Raw genomic sequence first — 17609 nt, forward strand, 5'->3', positions numbered from 1 at the left:
TGTGCATGTCTGAAAATGACTGCATGTGATTATTTTGTTTGTTTGGAGTTACAAATTTTAGTGAGTAGGCAAGTTCTCAAATATGGACTTCGTAAGTGACGATCAAAATCACAATACTGGTGTTTATTTGAAAGACTTTAAATAGCTTACAAAGAATAGTGGTTATATTTATAGAACATTTTATAAAACAGTCGAGATTTACACTTGTAACACCAACAAAAGCTTCTTCAAATAAAAGTTTACCTAAAGTAAAAAAAAATTGGTGGCTGGGTTTAGTGAATCACACCTGTAATCCCCAGCACTTTGGGAGGCCAAGGTGGGAGGATTACTTGAGTTCAAGACCAGCCTGCAGGACATAGTGAGACCTCGTTTATATTGAAAACAAAACAAAAAAATTAACGGCGTGGCATGCACCTATAATCCCAGCTACTCTGGAGGCTGAGGTGGGAGGATTTCTTGAGCCTGGGAGATTGAGGCTGCAGTGAGTTACAATGGCACCACTGCACTCAAAAAAAAAAAATTGAGATTCAATAACTGCAATAAACTTTTAAGTGTAATCAAATGAGTTCAACTGTCACGTTAAGACACCTTGAATTCTTGGGATTTTCTAGTTCCAATTTCTGGCTTCAAAATCTTCAAATCACCTGTTAAAAAGAAGACAGCAATAAGTAACAGGGTAGAAAGCAGTTATTTCAAAAATAGTTTGGGATTCTAAAATGTAACTATTATAATTAAGTGTTTCTTCATTTAGAAAGCTTTAAAGAAATACCAGTTTTTATTCTTCTAATGTACATATACATTTACACCTAATTTTAAGTAGCACTCTAAATGAGTCACATTTTCTTGATGATGGTCACGTCTCTTAAACAGTATTTTGAATGATATTCCTTAAACATTTTAAGGGTATCTGGAAAATTAATGTATAGGAAGAACTTTTTACACATTTGTTAAAATTCCAGCACCCTCTGTCTACTAAGATATTTTACTGATTTCACTTTACATCTTGTCTGTTGTTTTTATGCAATCGCTACTGTTCTTATCAGGAAAATCCCCAAGACACTTCCAAGAATACCTGTATAATCCTGGATCTGATATCTGCAATCAGTCCACACAAAATCCTGGTGTTCCCAGGCTTCTCACTAGCCTATAATACAACCCTACAACTCAGCAAAAAAAAGCATGAGTTGGCTTTTTTCCCTAATATTTAAATGAATGTAGTGCAAACACTTTTCTTTACAACTTCGCTGTAGAAAGAGGGCAAGTGTTCAGCTGCATGGCTGATTATAACACCGTAGAAATTTCACTTTTATAACTAGTAATCCAAATATTAGTATTTTTGAAAATATGGTGACAAGTGTTCGTGTTTTTTTTTGAGACGGAGTCTCACTGTATTGCCAGGCTGGAGTGCAGTGGTGTGATCCCGGCTCACTGCAACTTCCGTTTTCCAGTTTCAAGCAATTCTCCTGTCTCAGCCTCCCAAGTAGCTGGGAGTACAGGCATGCATCACCACATCCAGTTAATTTTTTTGTGTTTTTAGTAGAGACAGGGTCTCACACCATGCTGGCCAGGATGGTCTCGATCTCTTGACCTCGTGATCCACCTGCCTCGGCCTTCCGAAGTGCTGGGATTACAGGCGTGAGCACTGCCCCGGCCGACAAGTGTTTTTAAAAAAAACTTTAAAAACTAAATTAGCTGGGAATGTCGTAGGTGGCTTTTCTAATTGACTATTAAGTCACAGAAGCATAACATATATTAATTTGAAAACTAGTTTTGGTTTGAGTCAACATCCTGTGCTTTAGTAAATCACAAAGTAGGATTTATACCAAGCCCACAAAAACTGCTTTTGACTAACATATAATTACCTCAAGTTCTAGTTAGTAATACATATATACTGACTTATAATTTCAGCCTTCATTGAGCAAATAAACTTTAACATGCTCAAAGGAAGAGACTATTGCCAAATTAAGCTATCTTACTGGGGAATTTGGTTACATTGGGTATTTCATCCCCGCTATATGGGGACAATCACCTATTCCTGAAGGTCTATTATGATTTTTAAATTGCTCAGTTCTCTTTGGGATGCCTTTCTTGACCACTCCCATGGCACAAAGCTTCCAGTCCTGTTACTGAGGTCAGACTATTGGTTCGCTTCAGGATATTTTGTCATTGTGTGCCCAGAGAGCAAACTGCTGATAGAGACACTGCAATTCGGCCTTTTCTTGTCATCATTCCTCAGGAGCTGGAGGGAGCAGTCTTTTAGGAAAGGCTGTGTGTTCAAGATCCCTAAAAAGACAGCATGTGCGGAAATTATTACCTGCCGAGAGGTGTGTTAGAGACACTGCAATTCGGCCTTTTCTTGTCATCATTCCTCAGCAGCTGGAGGGAGCAGTCTTTTGGGAAAGGCTGTGTGTTCAAATCCCTAAAAAGACAGCAGGTGGGGAAATTATTACCTGCCGAGTGGTGTGTGTTTTTAGACCTCTCTGGCCCTTTGGTTTTCTGCTGGGAAACCCAGAATGCCAGTCCGGACACCGAGGAGTGGAAGAAGCAGGACAGCAGGCAGGGGGCTGCGGAGAGTGGCACAGTCACGGACACTGCCTCCTTTGCCACGCCACCCATGGTTTCCACAGTGAAATACTGGTCTACAGTACATGTGAACAAATGGCTCTTATGACAACTGTTAGGAGGAAAGTGATTCGTGTGGTAAATAATATAACTAAATGAAATCTGATTTACTATACTCTACATTCCCCCAATTCTGTGCATCTTATCAACTTAAAAGTTTTAGTAGAAACTCTCGTAATAGTTGGCCCTTCCTTTTTTTTTTTTTTTAACAGGGTCTCACTCTTGCCCAGGCTGGAGTATAGCAGTGTGATCACAGCTCACTGCAGCCTCGACCTCTTGGGCTCAAGCGATCCTCCCACCTCAGCTTCCTAAGTAGCTGTGACTATAGGTGGGTGCTACCATGTCCAGCTAAATTTTTAAATTTTTAGTAGCGATGGAGTTTTGCCGTGTTGTTCAGGCTAGTCTTGAATTCCTGGGCTCAAGGGATCCTTCCATCTTGGCCTCCCACTGTTGGTGTTAAAAGCATGCACCACCACATCTGGCCTGTCACTTCTTTATCATGTTAATTTCCATCTAAGAAAACTTCTATCAATGAAAACTATTTCCTTCCAAAGTTCTGAAGAGTTTTCTTCTCTTGCAAATTTCTTTTTTGCTACTAAAGACTTGTTTCACTTTGGGAGGCCGAGGCGGGTGGATCACGAGGTCGAGAGATCGAGACCATCCTGGTCAACATTGTGAAACCCCGTCTCTATTAATACAAAAAAATTAGCTGGGCACGGTGGCGTGTGCCTGTAATCCCAGCTACTCAGGAGGCTGAGGCAGGAGAATTGCCTGAACCCAGGAGGCGGAGGTTGCGGTGAGCCGAGATCGCGCCATTGCACTCCAGCCTGGGTAACAAGAGCGAGACTCCGTCTCAAAAAAAAAAAAAAAAAAAAGACTTGTTTCTAGAGATATGACTGTAATTATTCCAACTGCTTCAATTTATAATTTAGTGTTCAAGCTTTTAAATTAAGGAACACTGTTGACAGCTGCTGATTATGAAATCACACTTCTGTAATTATCAAAAACAATTTACCTTGGTCTGTCACAGTATTTTTTTTTTTTAAGATAAACACAAGTCAAATTAATTAGTTGTTCATAATCAGCAATGTGATGATCTCGCTGATTGCTGATCTTGCCATTCCTGGACCTAAAGTGCTCCATGGCCTCCACAATATTCATGCTATCTTTCACCTTGCCAAAGACCACATGCTTGCCATCCAACCACTCAGTCTTGGAGTCTTGGCAGTACAGATAAAAAACTGGGAAGTGTTCATGCTGGGTCCAGCATTTGCCATGGACAAGAAGCCAGGACCTGTATGCTTAGGATGAAGTTCCTGTCATCAAATTTCTCCCTGCAGATGGATTCGCCACCAATGATGTTATGGCATGTGAAGTCACCACTCTGACATAGAAACCCTGGAATAATTCTGTGAAAGCAGGAACCCTTATAACCAAATCTTTTTTCCCCAATGCTCAGAGCACGGAAGTTTTCTGCTGTCTTTGGAACCTTGTCTGCAAACAGCTCCAATCTGTTAACATAGTTTCGTGGATTAGATGAGCAGTCACTTCTTGGTTTCCAGGCCCCTTACCTCGAAGGAGACACAGCCCAAGTGCTCACCATCCACAGCAACGTCGAAGAACATGGTGGGATTGACCATGGCTGGAAGCAGGGGACTCCAGGCAGCAACAGCAGCATCTGCAAAGCTCACAGCCTTCTTTTTAAAAGTCAGCTTCATTAGCTACTGGGAAGAATGACTAGTTGAAACATTTTCGCCTAGTTTTTCTTGAAAGACAAAGAGCAAACAATTTACTTGCTACAGAATCAGGATATTTTCCTATTTATATTAAACTACAGAAGATAGATTTCAAAGGTAATGGCTGTTATAGAAACCTACTTGAGGCTGTCTGCTAAAACAAACTTTTTGTGCAAAGCAAAATACATTTTCTACTTTACTAGCTCCTCATACTGCATCTATCTATAGAGTTTATTTCAGTAAAACTGTTTACTATTTCACAATGGGTAGCTAGAATGAAAGCATTAAGTAGCTTGAGAAAATAATCTATATAAATCCTTATATCCTACAGATGGCTGTAAGAATAAATTTACAATTTTAAAACTTTTTTCAATAAACATTTTTACCTATAATGTAAAGATATACAGAGCAACAAAAGACAATTCCACATTCTAAAAAGTAACTGCCTCATACTCCTTGACTTCTACCTCCAAGAAGTGAGAAAAGAGCAGGGTGTGTGTGTTTAATCACTTTCTAATACTTAGCAGTTTCCAAAAGTTTTGCATTAGCCTTCTCCCTTGACCTAGAAGAACAGCACCACGTAAAAAAGAAGAAATGGTTAAGGAAGGTCATGGTATGAAATGTGCTTAAACACGAATCAAGAAAACTGGTTATTTCTTGTCAACACAAAATTACAATTCTACATCTATCGCCCTTTTAATTTTAAAGATTAAATTGTAACTCAAACCAATATAACAGATTTTCAGTCTGCCTACTCATTTTCCTTAACAAGGCAATGAAGAACGTAATGCTCACGTGCAATATAGAATCTTAGCTTTTTATTTGTAGGAAAAAATAAACAGATTTCCCTCCCCATCAAGGCATCACAAGAAGTGAGACAATAAAGGGAAAAATGCAAATCCTAAAGTCATCTAGTGCTTTTCTCGTAATTCTAAACAACAAAGAAAAAGTGCTCTCAGGTTTTGAAATCTTCACATACAATACAGATGGGCAAGAAAGCTGCAGACATCTCAGTTACAAGTTTCAAGTTCTTAAAAAAAAAAACTTTCCTCCAGGGAAAGCCCATGTGATCAATTACTGAATTGAATTATACAATTCCACTTCAACTAGTCTAAAATTGTTGTGCTTAGCCAAAAAATAGAATTAACCTTTTTATACAGTACCATAGCAGCCAGTCTATTATTCAGAAACACCTGTCCTTTACATTACAGTACCTGCCCCAGTTGGCTTTGTAATAGTCTGAAACAACACACTGTTCACAAACACTATATTTTAGTAGATAAATATATGAAGACTAATCAAAGTCTCTTTAAGAATAAAATATCTTAGCCCTTTGTATATTAAATCAGAACCTAATGGGTAAAATAATGTACATTATTTTCAAATATACAAATTATGTGCTAAAGTAAAAAAAATAAAATGTCCTTTAGTTCAAGCCAAACTTCTGTCGGTGCTACTTCAGTGGGCACGTGCGCTAGGAGACAGGTCCTCCATGCCGAGAGTCACTCCTGCCGGCTTCTGCAAAAGAGCAACACAAGCTACTCCATCAGGAGAAGAGGGCAGCATATTCTGAGCTTCAATTACACAAACACAGTTACTCACTTGGAGATAATTCAAGATGGTAAACAGAAAATTTTAAATAAAACATATATGCAAAACTGATAATCCATTCCACTGATAGCCAACAAGAAAAATCGGTAAACATCTTCCACATACAAGGATTTTTCTAGCATTAGCCTAGCTAACATTAATCTCATCAGCAGATCTGTTTTTAAAGACAGAGATGGTGGCACCAGATGTTCCCAAAAGTTGGAACAAGTAGCTAAGGTGATGGTGATACTGCCGCCAATAAAAACAATAGCCAGTATTTACCAGGCGCTATATATTATCCCTAAGAGGTAGAGATTAACATGTCACCACCCCCAGTTTATAAATGGCAAGGAAGAGGAGGAGCTGGTACTGAAATCCAGATAGTCGGTATTACTAGGTACACAAAAGGCTCTTAGAATAGAATATGCCCTTAAAGATAGCAGCAGAACCCACTACTTTTTAGTTTGCCAATTTAAAGTTTCTTTTTCTTTTTTTCTTTTTTGAGACAGGGTCTCACTCTGCCATAGTGATAGTGAAAGGCTGGAGTGCAGTAACATGATCATGACCACAGCCCACTGCATCCTCGATCTCCTGGTTCAAGTGATCCTCCCACCTCAGCTTCCCAGATAGCTGGGACTACAGGCACATGCCACCACGCCCAGCTAATATTTTGTAGAGATAGGGTTTCTGCATGTTACCCAGGCTGGTCTCATACGATGCAATCTGCTCACCAACACCCCACCTCCAAAAGTGCTAGAATTACAAATGTGAGCCACCATGTCCAGCCTAAAGTTTCTGTTAAATGGTGAAATAACATAAGTAATCTCATAAAACACTTCCTCTTGTTTTATAAATATAAGTATATATTTATAAATATAAAATTTGTATTACTGTTTAAATTGATAAAAACTACGTATTTATGGTGTACAACATGATGTTCTGAAACATGTATACATTGTGGAATGGCTAAATCACACTAATTAATGTGCATTACCTGACATATTTGTAGTCAGAACACTTAAAATCTACTCTTTTGGCATCTTTCAATATCATACATTATTATGAACTGCAGTCACCATGCTATGCAAAAGGAGCTCTTGAACTTACTCCTGTTTAACTGAAACTTTGTACCTTTTGACCAATCTCTCTCCAATACCCGCCAACACTCATCCAAATATTTTGCATTCCCCTTCAAGGAGGTGAAGTAGGTGGAGAGTGAAGTAACTGGACAGTGGAACAGTGGAAGGTGCACTCCGCAGGGAAACACCTTCTCCAGGGTCTACCATTAGTAACTTCCACACTCATTTTCTAGTTGCTCCCAAGAGTCTAGTAAATGTTTTCTCAATTAAAAGTGAAACTACATTTTTTTCTGGAAGTATTAATGCCTGATTTTTTCTAATTTAATGTTTTTCAATTTATATTGTTACTGAAGGCTGAAAGAACATTAACAGATAAAGTTAATGTACTGATGCATAATACTTGGGAATTAAAAAAAAAAAGACAGAGAGAATGTGAGCCCCACAAGGGTTGGGGTGGGGACATGGGGGAATCTGGCTGCTTCAGAATGTATCTGACATTCTGCTGCTTTGTAAACCTAGCTGCTGCTTCTACCTTCATTTCTACACATGATTTCAAATCAAATTATACTATCTTAGTTCTAAGAGGGCATTTCAGGACAGAAAATGGTCAACTGTAATATACTGCAAGTTAATAAGGTAGCAAGAATGCAGAAAAATCTGGAGGCTGCTTTTGAAGGACATTTAGCAGAATAAGAGTCTTAGTATCTCAAGGGTGCTCCTGTACTAGAGAAGGCAAAGTTAGTTTTCTTTCTGGAGTTGGAAGGCAATGGCAAAAATCACACTGGTATATACGCACTCTGGCTCTACATCAAGAGATTCTTAAAATAAGAGCCATTTACCAACAGAACATGTTGCTTTGAAGGGTGACAATTTCTATCTGGAAAATACAGTGAAAAGTCAAAGGATACAGAAATGGGGGGAGAAATACACAAAATATATGACAGACCTTAGTATTTTCAGTGTATACAAAACTCTAAGGATCAATATGAAAAATTACTGTCTCCATAAAAAAGTAAGCTAGGGATAAAATAAGCAATTAATCAAAGAACAAAGATGACTAACAATGTGAAAAGAGGGTAACCTCATCAGTAATTTAAAAAAAATGCAATTAGTCTAGACAACATGGTGAGACTTCATTTCTACAAAAAAATTTAAAAAGCTAGCTGGGACCAGGCGCAGTGGCTCACACCTGTAATCCCAGCACTTTGGGAAGCTTAGGTGACAGATCACAAGGTCAAGAGATCGAGACCATCCTGGCCAACATGGTGAAACCCCGTATCTACTAAAAATACAAAAATAAGCTGGGTGTGGTGGCATGCACCAATAGTACCAGCTACTCGAGAAGCTGAGGCGGAAGAATCACTTGAACCTGGGAGGCAAGGTTGCAGTGAGCCGAGATTGTGCCACTGCCCTCCAGCCTGGTGACAGAGCAAGACTCCATCTCAACAACAACAAAAAAGCTAGCTGGATATGGTGGCATGGGCCTGTGGTCCCAGCTACTTGGGAGGCAGAGGTGGCAGGACTGCTTGAGCCTGGGAGTTTGAGGCTACAATGAGCTGTGTTCTCACTACTACACTCCAGCCGGGGCAACAGAGCAAGACCCTGTCTCAAAAAAACAAAACACACACACACACACACACACACACACACACACACACAAAATGCAGTTCACTATATTTTACCTGTTAAGAGTGACAGAAAACAATTAGACAAGGGGTAAGTTTTATATATATAATGATTTCAAAGTGCTACTGATAATAAACAACCATTAATAGTTTCAAGAAATTACAGAAAATCCAAAATGTAATACTATGTAGCTGTAAAAAATTATCTATTTATCAACACAGAAAGAATGCCATACATTAGGTAAAAAGTAGGTTGCCTAATACCCCATAAGTGATACTCCCCTGCCCTTAAACACCCTTCGATTTCCAGAAAAACAATTTATCAAAGTGTTAAAATGGTATCTCTAGGTGTGGGATGATTGTTTTCATTTGTTTCCTTTATGCTTTTCTACATTTTATGTATTTTTAAATTTTCTTTCACAGCTACTAATTCCCTTTTTTTTTTTTTTTTAAAGAGACAGGGTCTTGCTCTGTCACCCAGGTTCAGGCTGGTGTACAGCGACAGGATCATAGCTCACTGCAGCCTGGAGCCCTTGGTCTCAAGCTACTCTCCTGCCTCAGCCTTCTCAGTAGCTGGGGCTACAGGAACATGCCACCATACCTGGCTAATTTATAAATTTTTTTGTAGGGATGGGTTCTCACTATGTTACCCAGACTGGTCTCAAGTTCTTGGTTTATTCTTTGATAGCTCAAACTCAAGCAATTGTCTCACCTTAACTTCCCAAAGCACTGGGATTACAGGTATGAGCAAGCCACCACACCTGGCCACGTTCCATTGTTTTATAATCTGCACACCGCTCACCTAGCAACGCCGTACTTTCTCCTGCATCTCCTTTAAAGCTGGTGTCGCACTGTGGCTCAGATTCAGATGGGGAGGCTGATGGTGGACTGCTCTCATCACTTCCATCATCATCAGTTAGACTCAAATTTGCAGTCAGATCCCTTCCAGGAGGAGATTCTGGAGCAGGCATCTCCTGCACATCCCCAGGCTCTCCCTTGAGAATCAGAACAGAAGAAAAAACATGATCAAATCTTATCTAACATCTGGCTCATAATTCACACATGATATTATATACTTCTATATAATGAATCTGGCAAAAAGCACATCAATGTCTCCCTTATCTAGTATCATGAGAAAATGAATTCCTTCTTGAAAATGAACCTCCTAAGGCCTACATGTTTTTTATTCTAAAAAACATTTCCTCTCCTTGATACAAGCAATGCTACCTTTCAAACTATTGACAGAAAGTGAAGCTTTCTTCCACTTTCTTGCCTTCTTGGACAGAGGATATGAGGCCATAGCCATGAACTCTGATTACCGCCCTGTGCTGGTTTACAGTGAGGCACTAGGGTTTCAGAGATAAACAAGGTTTTTGAACAACAGATGCCTTCAGACTGTATTATTTTCTTAAAAAAAAAAAAGTCACTCTGACTCCTTTTGTACGGACAGGGTGTTGATCAGCTGTGGTTTGGCTCTACCTTCCCTCCCTCTTCCATTTGCTGCTTTAAAGAAAGGAAGACAGTGAAAGTGGGGGACCAGAGACACTAACAGCATCACTACATTATGTCTCGACATTTGGGGGACAGTTAGAAACCTCATTTGATTAATAAGAGAGTCAAAGCTGTGTTGTAAGTAGATGGAACTCCTGGTAAAGTGACTTATTAAATGAGGGGTTACTGCAGGTTGACTATGACCACCTGGCTCAGCATCTCACCATTGCTTCAGGTAAAAACCCCCTCACAGACATTCCACCTCCCTCCACTGGGCTGTGCCCCCAACAGCCCTGCTCCACCTGTGTTCTAGAACCTGCCTCTCCTGCCTCACCAGTAATGTTAACACCATCCTATTCCTGCTCCTGACACAGCAAGCAACAAATCCTGTGGCTGTAACATCACCACAATACCCAAACGATGCTCAGCCTAGTCCCAACCTTTTTACCTAAATATCTGCCAACTTAACTACCTGCCAGCCTCCAACCCTGTCTGTTCATTCCACAGACACAGCATCAACCTCAACACCTTGGTTTGTCTGATGGATAATGCAACACCCAGCTCAGCGGCCCTCTCAAATGCACTTGCTCCACCTTCCAACTTCTACCTGGCAGCAGGGCACATGACCCCTCCTCTGTGCTCCAACAGGCAACACTTCAAACAGGCCTTTTTGGCCATGTCATATCTGTGTGCGTGCCCTGAACCCCAACAGTCCAGAAAGTAAAATCCTCAAGAGCCCATGAAGGGAGGGGCTGTGTCTTACTCATCTTTGTCTCCCCAGAGCCAACTTCAGATCTAGCACCTTAGGTGGCATTTCTTTGACCCATCCTTGCCAAATCAATAAAAACAAGTGATAAGGACACACTGAAGTGGTTATAGCTGTAAACCTTTAAAGCCTGTGTGGCAGACTGACAGTGACTCTCACTACAGTTACAGAGAAATAGAGAACTAGTTACTACAAGAGGGAGCAGCATGGCTAACTAAAGCATCCACTGCAGGAGGGGTCAACAGGTCCACAGAAAGGGTGTACTGTCTAAAGATTCAAAAGCCAAAGGCAAGACAGGTAAGTTTCTAAGGTTTAAAGTTACTACAGGTTCTGTTCTTCAAAAAACAAATTAGGCATTCTGAAGACATATAGTCTAGCATTCTGAAATTAACATTCTAAGAAAGCAACTCAACCTTATATAAGATGAAGAATCTTAATTTTTAATATATGAAATAAATATGTAGCTTATCTCCAAAAACAAAACTCATGAGGATTAAAGTCCCTGTGCTATGGTCAGTGAAATTCCTTTCATATAAACATCCAGAAATGAAGAGCATGTTTAAAACTACTGACTAATGAAGAAAACAACTGAGAATACACTTTAGAGTGTATCTAATAAAGGAAAAGAATTCTAAAACCTTGCCAAGAAAGAAATTCATTGTATTCTATTATTTGAAATGCTGTCTCATAAAGGCTCATCCTCTCATCTAAGCTACAGTTTCTGGAGTAAAGAGGTGATGAGCCAGGTTCATTAAAAAGGCATATTATGGCCAGGTGCAGTGGTTCATGCCTGTAATCCTAGCACTTTGGGAGGCCGAGGCGGGCAGATCATGAGGTCAAGAGAGGGAGATCATCCTGGCCAACATGGTGAAACCCCATCTCTACTAAAAAATACAAAAATTAGCTGGGTGTGGTGGCGCATGCCTGTAGTCCCAGCTATTCAGCAGGCTGAGGGAGGAGAATTGCTCGAACCCACGAGGTGGAGGTTGCAGTGAGCCGAGATTGCACCACTGTACTCCAGCCTGGTGCCTTGTGACAGAGCAAGACTCTGTCTCAAAAAGAAAAACAAAAAGAAAGCATGTTATGCCATGATAAACACAGATACAATTATCGAAAACCATGAATACATGAAGAAATTCTAGAAGATAGACAACTTTTCTAGACATCAAAACACTCTGTTTCTAGTAAGACAATTCTTGAACACTGACCTCCACCTTCCTGTGAGCACACAGTGAAGGTGTTCCGGAACTCACACTTAAAAAACATAATTCAGTGGCCAGGTGCAACAGCTCACACCTGTAATCTCAGCACTTTGGGAGGCTGAATTGGGTAGGTCACTCAAGGCCAGGAGTTTTGAGACCAGCCTGGCCAACATGGTAAAACCCTGTCTCTACAAAAAAAAACAAAAAATTAGCTGGGTATAGTGGCATTTACCTATAATTTCAGCTACTCAGGAGGCTGAGGCAGGAGAATCACTTGAACCCAGAAGGGAGAGGTTGCAGTGAGCCGAGATTGCACCACTGCACTCCAGCCTGGGTGACAAAGTGAGGCTGTCTCAATAAAAAACAGACCATAATTCATAGAGAATGACAGTAGTTATTAAGGAAGCAGTCTCTTAAGCTAGAAGATGAGGGGGCATTTTTAAGCAGACTGCAGTTTGGGAAATAAGTCTGTTTCATGGGTCAATTCTTTAGTAATGCCACTACAGCTTACATGACCATATGGCTTAAAGCTGCATAAAATGATCATCAGAAAAAGAAAACCCAAACTGTAGTTTCTAATTTTACAATAAACTTATCTATGAAAAACTCTAAAAATATGTTTACAACAAGACTATATTTGATATTATTTTCCCCCAAAGATCTTTATTTAAAACCTGTTTTATTTATTTATTTACTTATGACAGGGTTTCATTCTCATTGCCCGGGCTGGAGTGCAGTGGCACACTCTTGGTTCAGCACAGCATCTGCCTCCTGGGCCCAAGCAATTCTCCTGCCTTGGTCTCCCAAGTAACTCAGACTACAGAAGCGTGTGCCACCATACTTGGCTATTTTTTTTTTGTATTTTTAGTAGAGACAGGGTTTTCGTCAGGTTGGCCAGGCTGGTCTTGAACTCCTGACCTCAAGTGATTCTTCCGCCTTGGCCTCCCTAAGTGCTGAAATTACAGGTGTGAGCCACTGTGCCCAGCCTAAAACTGTTTATCATTTAAATGAGAATATGTTGAGACATTAATAGATTTTTATGAAAATTCTAAAAAGAAAAAAAATAACAACCTAAACAAATACATATTTTCCCTCTATGTTCCCCCCTTTGGGTAGGGTATTAGTTAAGTGCTTAGACCCTAGAATTAAGCAAACTTTATGTGAAAGATGATTCCCCATTAACTAACTGTATGACCTCAGGTGAGTTATTTAGCTTCTCTAAGCTCAAGTTTCTAATTAGATGGGAATAGTGACAGTACTTATATAGCAGCTGTGAGGATTAGACATAATAAGGTATGGAAGGCATTTGTTCAGCACATGGCTAGCTACTACTATGATTTCCTTTTCATTTTGCCCCATGTCTTCTGTGGAAGGCCCTATGACCATCAGTGATGAAACAAATTCACTACAGGACAAACTGCCCCCAAACTATTTGATTTTGAAACCTAGGAATAGGGAGAACTGATGTTAAGAAGTGTTGGCTTTGGTTTCTTCACACATAAAATATGCACTTAAAGCCAGCAAACCATGAGGCTCCTTCCTTTTCAAATATTTTATGATTCTTATACAAAACTAACTAGCATATATACATTCTGTGGTGCAGCATACCAAAACATATTGTTCTAAGTAATTACAAACTCTTTGGGAAACATCCGAGCATATTATTCTATCATCATAAATTTATTTCACTGATTTTTTTGGACTGCCTTAAAAATTCATTTTTAATAATGAGGAAATTTTCTTCAGAGAACCATAAGGATATTAGAAGGAGCATTTTGCTCATTCCTCTTGCTTATAGTCAATAATGAAACTGAATCACTCAGGAAGAACTGGGGTAGAGATTAAATATAAACAAAAATGTAACAAACCCAATATCCCAGGGCTTTGATGACATCAAGTTTACACATTGGACATGTTCGGTGATCCAAAAGCCATGGGTCAATGCATATTCTATGAAAAATATGCCTAAAAAAATTAAGTATGTGTTAATGTTTTTAAAAACAATGTTTATACAACTTAAAAAGGAAATAAGGCATTCTACCAACTTATCTTCTCATTACAAGTTAGCTGACGTCAAATCAACGTTCTAGTCTACTTACTTATCGTAAGTCATTATTTTCTCTTTCATGTGAAAAAGATTCTGGCACTTCTAGGGAAATTTTCCCTTCACTCTACAAAAACCACGGCTTATTTATGCCCTCACACTAGGCTGTATATTTTTATGTGCCTTTGTAAGTTATTAAAGCTTTTTAGGAAAAAAATGTGGCATAAATCAACTAGTAGTAATAAGTAAAGTAATACTAAACTGGCAGTATCTTATATAAGTCCATAAAATGACTCAAATGGAAATACAACAAAAATATTAACAAATCATCTTGGGGTGGTAGGCTTAAGCAACACTTAAGTTTCTCTCTTATACATTTTTGTATACACACCATTTTTCTATAATGAGCACCTATCACTTTCAGAATAAAAAAAGAAAAAAGGTATATATATTTTACTCTTTTGCTGATTTGTCTCAGTTGGCTAACTTTTCCTCCTATATGATAAATCTATTTTCTGCAAGTGATGAAGAAAAGGAGTTAAGAGTATAGTATGGGTTTTGGAGCCAGACAGGCTGGGCTCAGACATGAGCTGGCTGGGACTCTGAACTAGGTTCTTATGCTCTCTGCCTCACACCAGGGGCTGAGGGGCACATACAATGTGCATACAACTGCGCCAGGCACAGAGCATACTTAGTAATTGTTTAGTATTATTGCTGTTGTTTGAAGACCTTGTTCTACAAATAGAAATCTGCTAGTAGAGCTAAAAATAACAGTACTTGGCTGGGTGTAGTGGCTCATGCCTGTAATCCCAACACTTTGAGAGGCCGAGGTGGGTGGATCACCTGAGGTTGGTAGTTTGAAACCAGCCGGACCAACATGGAGAAACCCTGTCTCTACTAAAAATACAAAATTAGCCAGGCGTGGTGGCGGATGCCTGTAATCCCAGCTAATCAGGAGGCTGAGGCAGGAGAACCACTTGAACCTGGGAGGCGGAGGTTGTGGTGAGCCAATATCATGTCATTGCACTCCAGCCTGGGCAACAAGAGTGAAACTCCATCTCAAAAAAAAAGTAACTACCTGCAGCCAGGCACGGTGGCTCATGCCTGTAATCCAAGCACTCTGGGAGGCCAAGGTGGGTGGATCACCTGAGATAAGGAGTTCGAGACCAGCATGGCCAACATGGTGAAACCTGGTCTCTACTAAAAACACAAAAATTAGCCGGACTTGTTGGTGGAAACCTCTAATCCTAGCTACTCAAGAGGCTGAGGCAGGAGAATTCCTTGAATCCAGGAGGCAGAGGTTGTAGTGAGCCAAGATCACACCATCGTGCTTTGGCCTGGGCAACAAGAGCAAAATGTCTTCTCAAAAAATACCAGTACTTAAGAAATAATTTTTACAAAACATAAAAGGAACATGTTGGCTTTATTGGGAAATTGATTACATAAATAAAGCACAGGAGAAAATAGGAGAAAGTCAAAAGCCCAATAAGGAAACCAGGAAATGTGCATATGAACCTGTGTTTGAGGGTCAGGTCCAAACTCCAGCTCAGCCACTAGCATGACCTAATGCTGCTCATCTGTGCAGCTTCCCAGGCATCAGTTTTAAGTCAGAAAGACGAAACCAGCCTGAAGTAAAATTCTTTTCTCTACTTTAGTAACTTTCTACAGGACATGATCAACTTATACTGATCCAACCCAATTCATTCAGTACCCACTATACCAATCACATATAAATGTTTGTAGGTTTAAGCCAGCTACCTTTATTCAGGAAACTTTCGTTTTGTTACCCTGATACTCATGCCTTCATTTCCTGCACAGAATTATCAATATATTATAAAATACTTGAATATACACTAAAGTACTTTGCAAACAAAGCAAAATGTAATTATATACTGACTTGTGACTTGCTTCTAATAGGTGTGAATTAAAATTCATCAGACTTAAAACATGCAATTTCTGTACACAAAATGAACCCTTTAACAAAGCAATTCTTTTTAAAAAGTTATCAATTAAAGTATCCCATTACTTTTTTTATGGAGACAGTGTCTTGCTGGAGTCCAGTGGCACAATCTCTGCTCACTGCAAGGTCCACCTCCCAGATTCAAGCAATTCTCATGCCTCAGTCTCCTAAGTAGCTGGAATTATAGGCAGGCACCACCACACCTGGCTAATTTTTGTATTTTTGTTGTAATAGAGACAGGGTTTCACCATGTTGGCCAGGTTAGTTTCAAACTCCTGGCCTTAAGTGATCTCCCTGCCTTGTTGTCCCAAAATGCTGGGATTACAGGCGTGAGCCACCACACCCAGCCTTTTTTTTTTTTAAGAGATGGGGTTTCACCATGTTGGTCAGGCTAGTCTCGAACTCCTGATCTCAGGTGATCCACCCGCCTCGGCCTCCCAAAGGGCTAGGATTACAGGCATGAGCTACCACACCCAGCCTTTTTTTTTTAAGTAACTTCCTGCTACTAAAACAAAACCCTCAGTGCAACCCGAATAAAAAAAGAATTTTTTGTTTTAGATGGAGTTTCACTCTGTCACCCAGGCTGGAGTGCAGTGGCGTGATCTCGGCTCACTGCAACCTCCGCCTCCCAGATTCAAGCAATTCTCCTGCCTCAACCACCCAAGCAGCTGGGATTACAGGTGTGCACCACCATGCCTGGCTAATTTTTGTTATTTTCAGTAGAGATGGGGTTTCACCATACTGACCAGGCTGGTCTTGAATACCTGCATCAGCATCCCAAAGTGCTAGGATTACAGGTGTGAGCCACCATGTCTGGTTAGGCATATTGATTTTAAACAACCTTAGAAGGAACAAAAGCCCAGGGTGCAAATAACAGCAAACTACTGCCCCAGGGTGCAAATAACAGCAAACTACTGCCCTCCCCAACCCACTTCCTTTAGGCTGTTTCAGGTCCTTTTCCCTGGTCTCTCATTTTTCTTGCTCCCAACACAGCTTACTTTTTGCACTGCTAAATGTATAATGGAATTCCTAGGATTCTGATAAAGCCTTGCTTAGAAGACTAAAAGCCAATCTATGACAAAGATACTTAGCGATCTTAATGTCACCTAAGAATCTCCTAGCCAAAGCAATCTTAAAGAGCCGTGAAGATACTACATTTAAAGTCCAAGCTGCTTTTCTAAAAAGAGGAGATGATCACAGATAACGAGATCTTCATATCTTAAAACACAAATAACTATTTTGTCAGACACCTAAAACTTGTCAAGCAATTTTTAACATTTCAGTAGGTAAAAATAACATACTTGCATGGCAGAATTCTAATAATATCCTTTACTTTAAAATTTTCAATACACACTGCACAATTTTCAGCATCAACATCAATTCCCTGTAAAAAGAGAAGAAAAGTGTTATTATATCCTTGGTACATAGTATATCCCTTGGTAAACTCACTATATCATGACTAAAACAATGATGAATTTCCTTGTGGTACAACTG

General features: G+C 39.8%; 1 protein-coding gene and 1 non-coding gene across 2 annotated transcripts in view; both read right to left on the minus strand.

Annotated features, from left to right (window-relative positions):
- Nucleotides 1–96: 96 nt before the first annotated feature.
- The window catches only part of RNF149 (ring finger protein 149), a 35534-nt gene continuing 18021 nt past the window's right edge, over nt 97–17609 (minus strand). Inside the window, exons 4-7 of the mRNA XM_064371332.1 lie at nt 17417–17499; nt 13980–14076; nt 9455–9647; nt 97–5876 (exon numbers count right to left, since the gene is read on the minus strand). Coding sequence (XP_064227402.1) covers nt 5833–5876; nt 9455–9647; nt 13980–14076; nt 17417–17499 — 417 coding nt within the window. The 3' untranslated portion in view covers nt 97–5832. The remainder of the gene's footprint in view (nt 5877–9454; nt 9648–13979; nt 14077–17416; nt 17500–17609) is intronic.
- Nucleotides 2126–2237, minus strand: LOC135272827 (small nucleolar RNA SNORD89). The gene has a single exon (XR_010340786.1). It is a non-coding gene; the product is annotated as a small nucleolar RNA SNORD89 (small nucleolar RNA).

Source organism: Aotus nancymaae, unplaced genomic scaffold (genome assembly GCF_030222135.1).
Source record: "Aotus nancymaae isolate 86718 unplaced genomic scaffold, 86718_ANA_hifiasm-v0.15.2.pri h1tg000131l, whole genome shotgun sequence".
Taxonomy (NCBI): Eukaryota; Metazoa; Chordata; class Mammalia; order Primates; family Aotidae; genus Aotus; species Aotus nancymaae.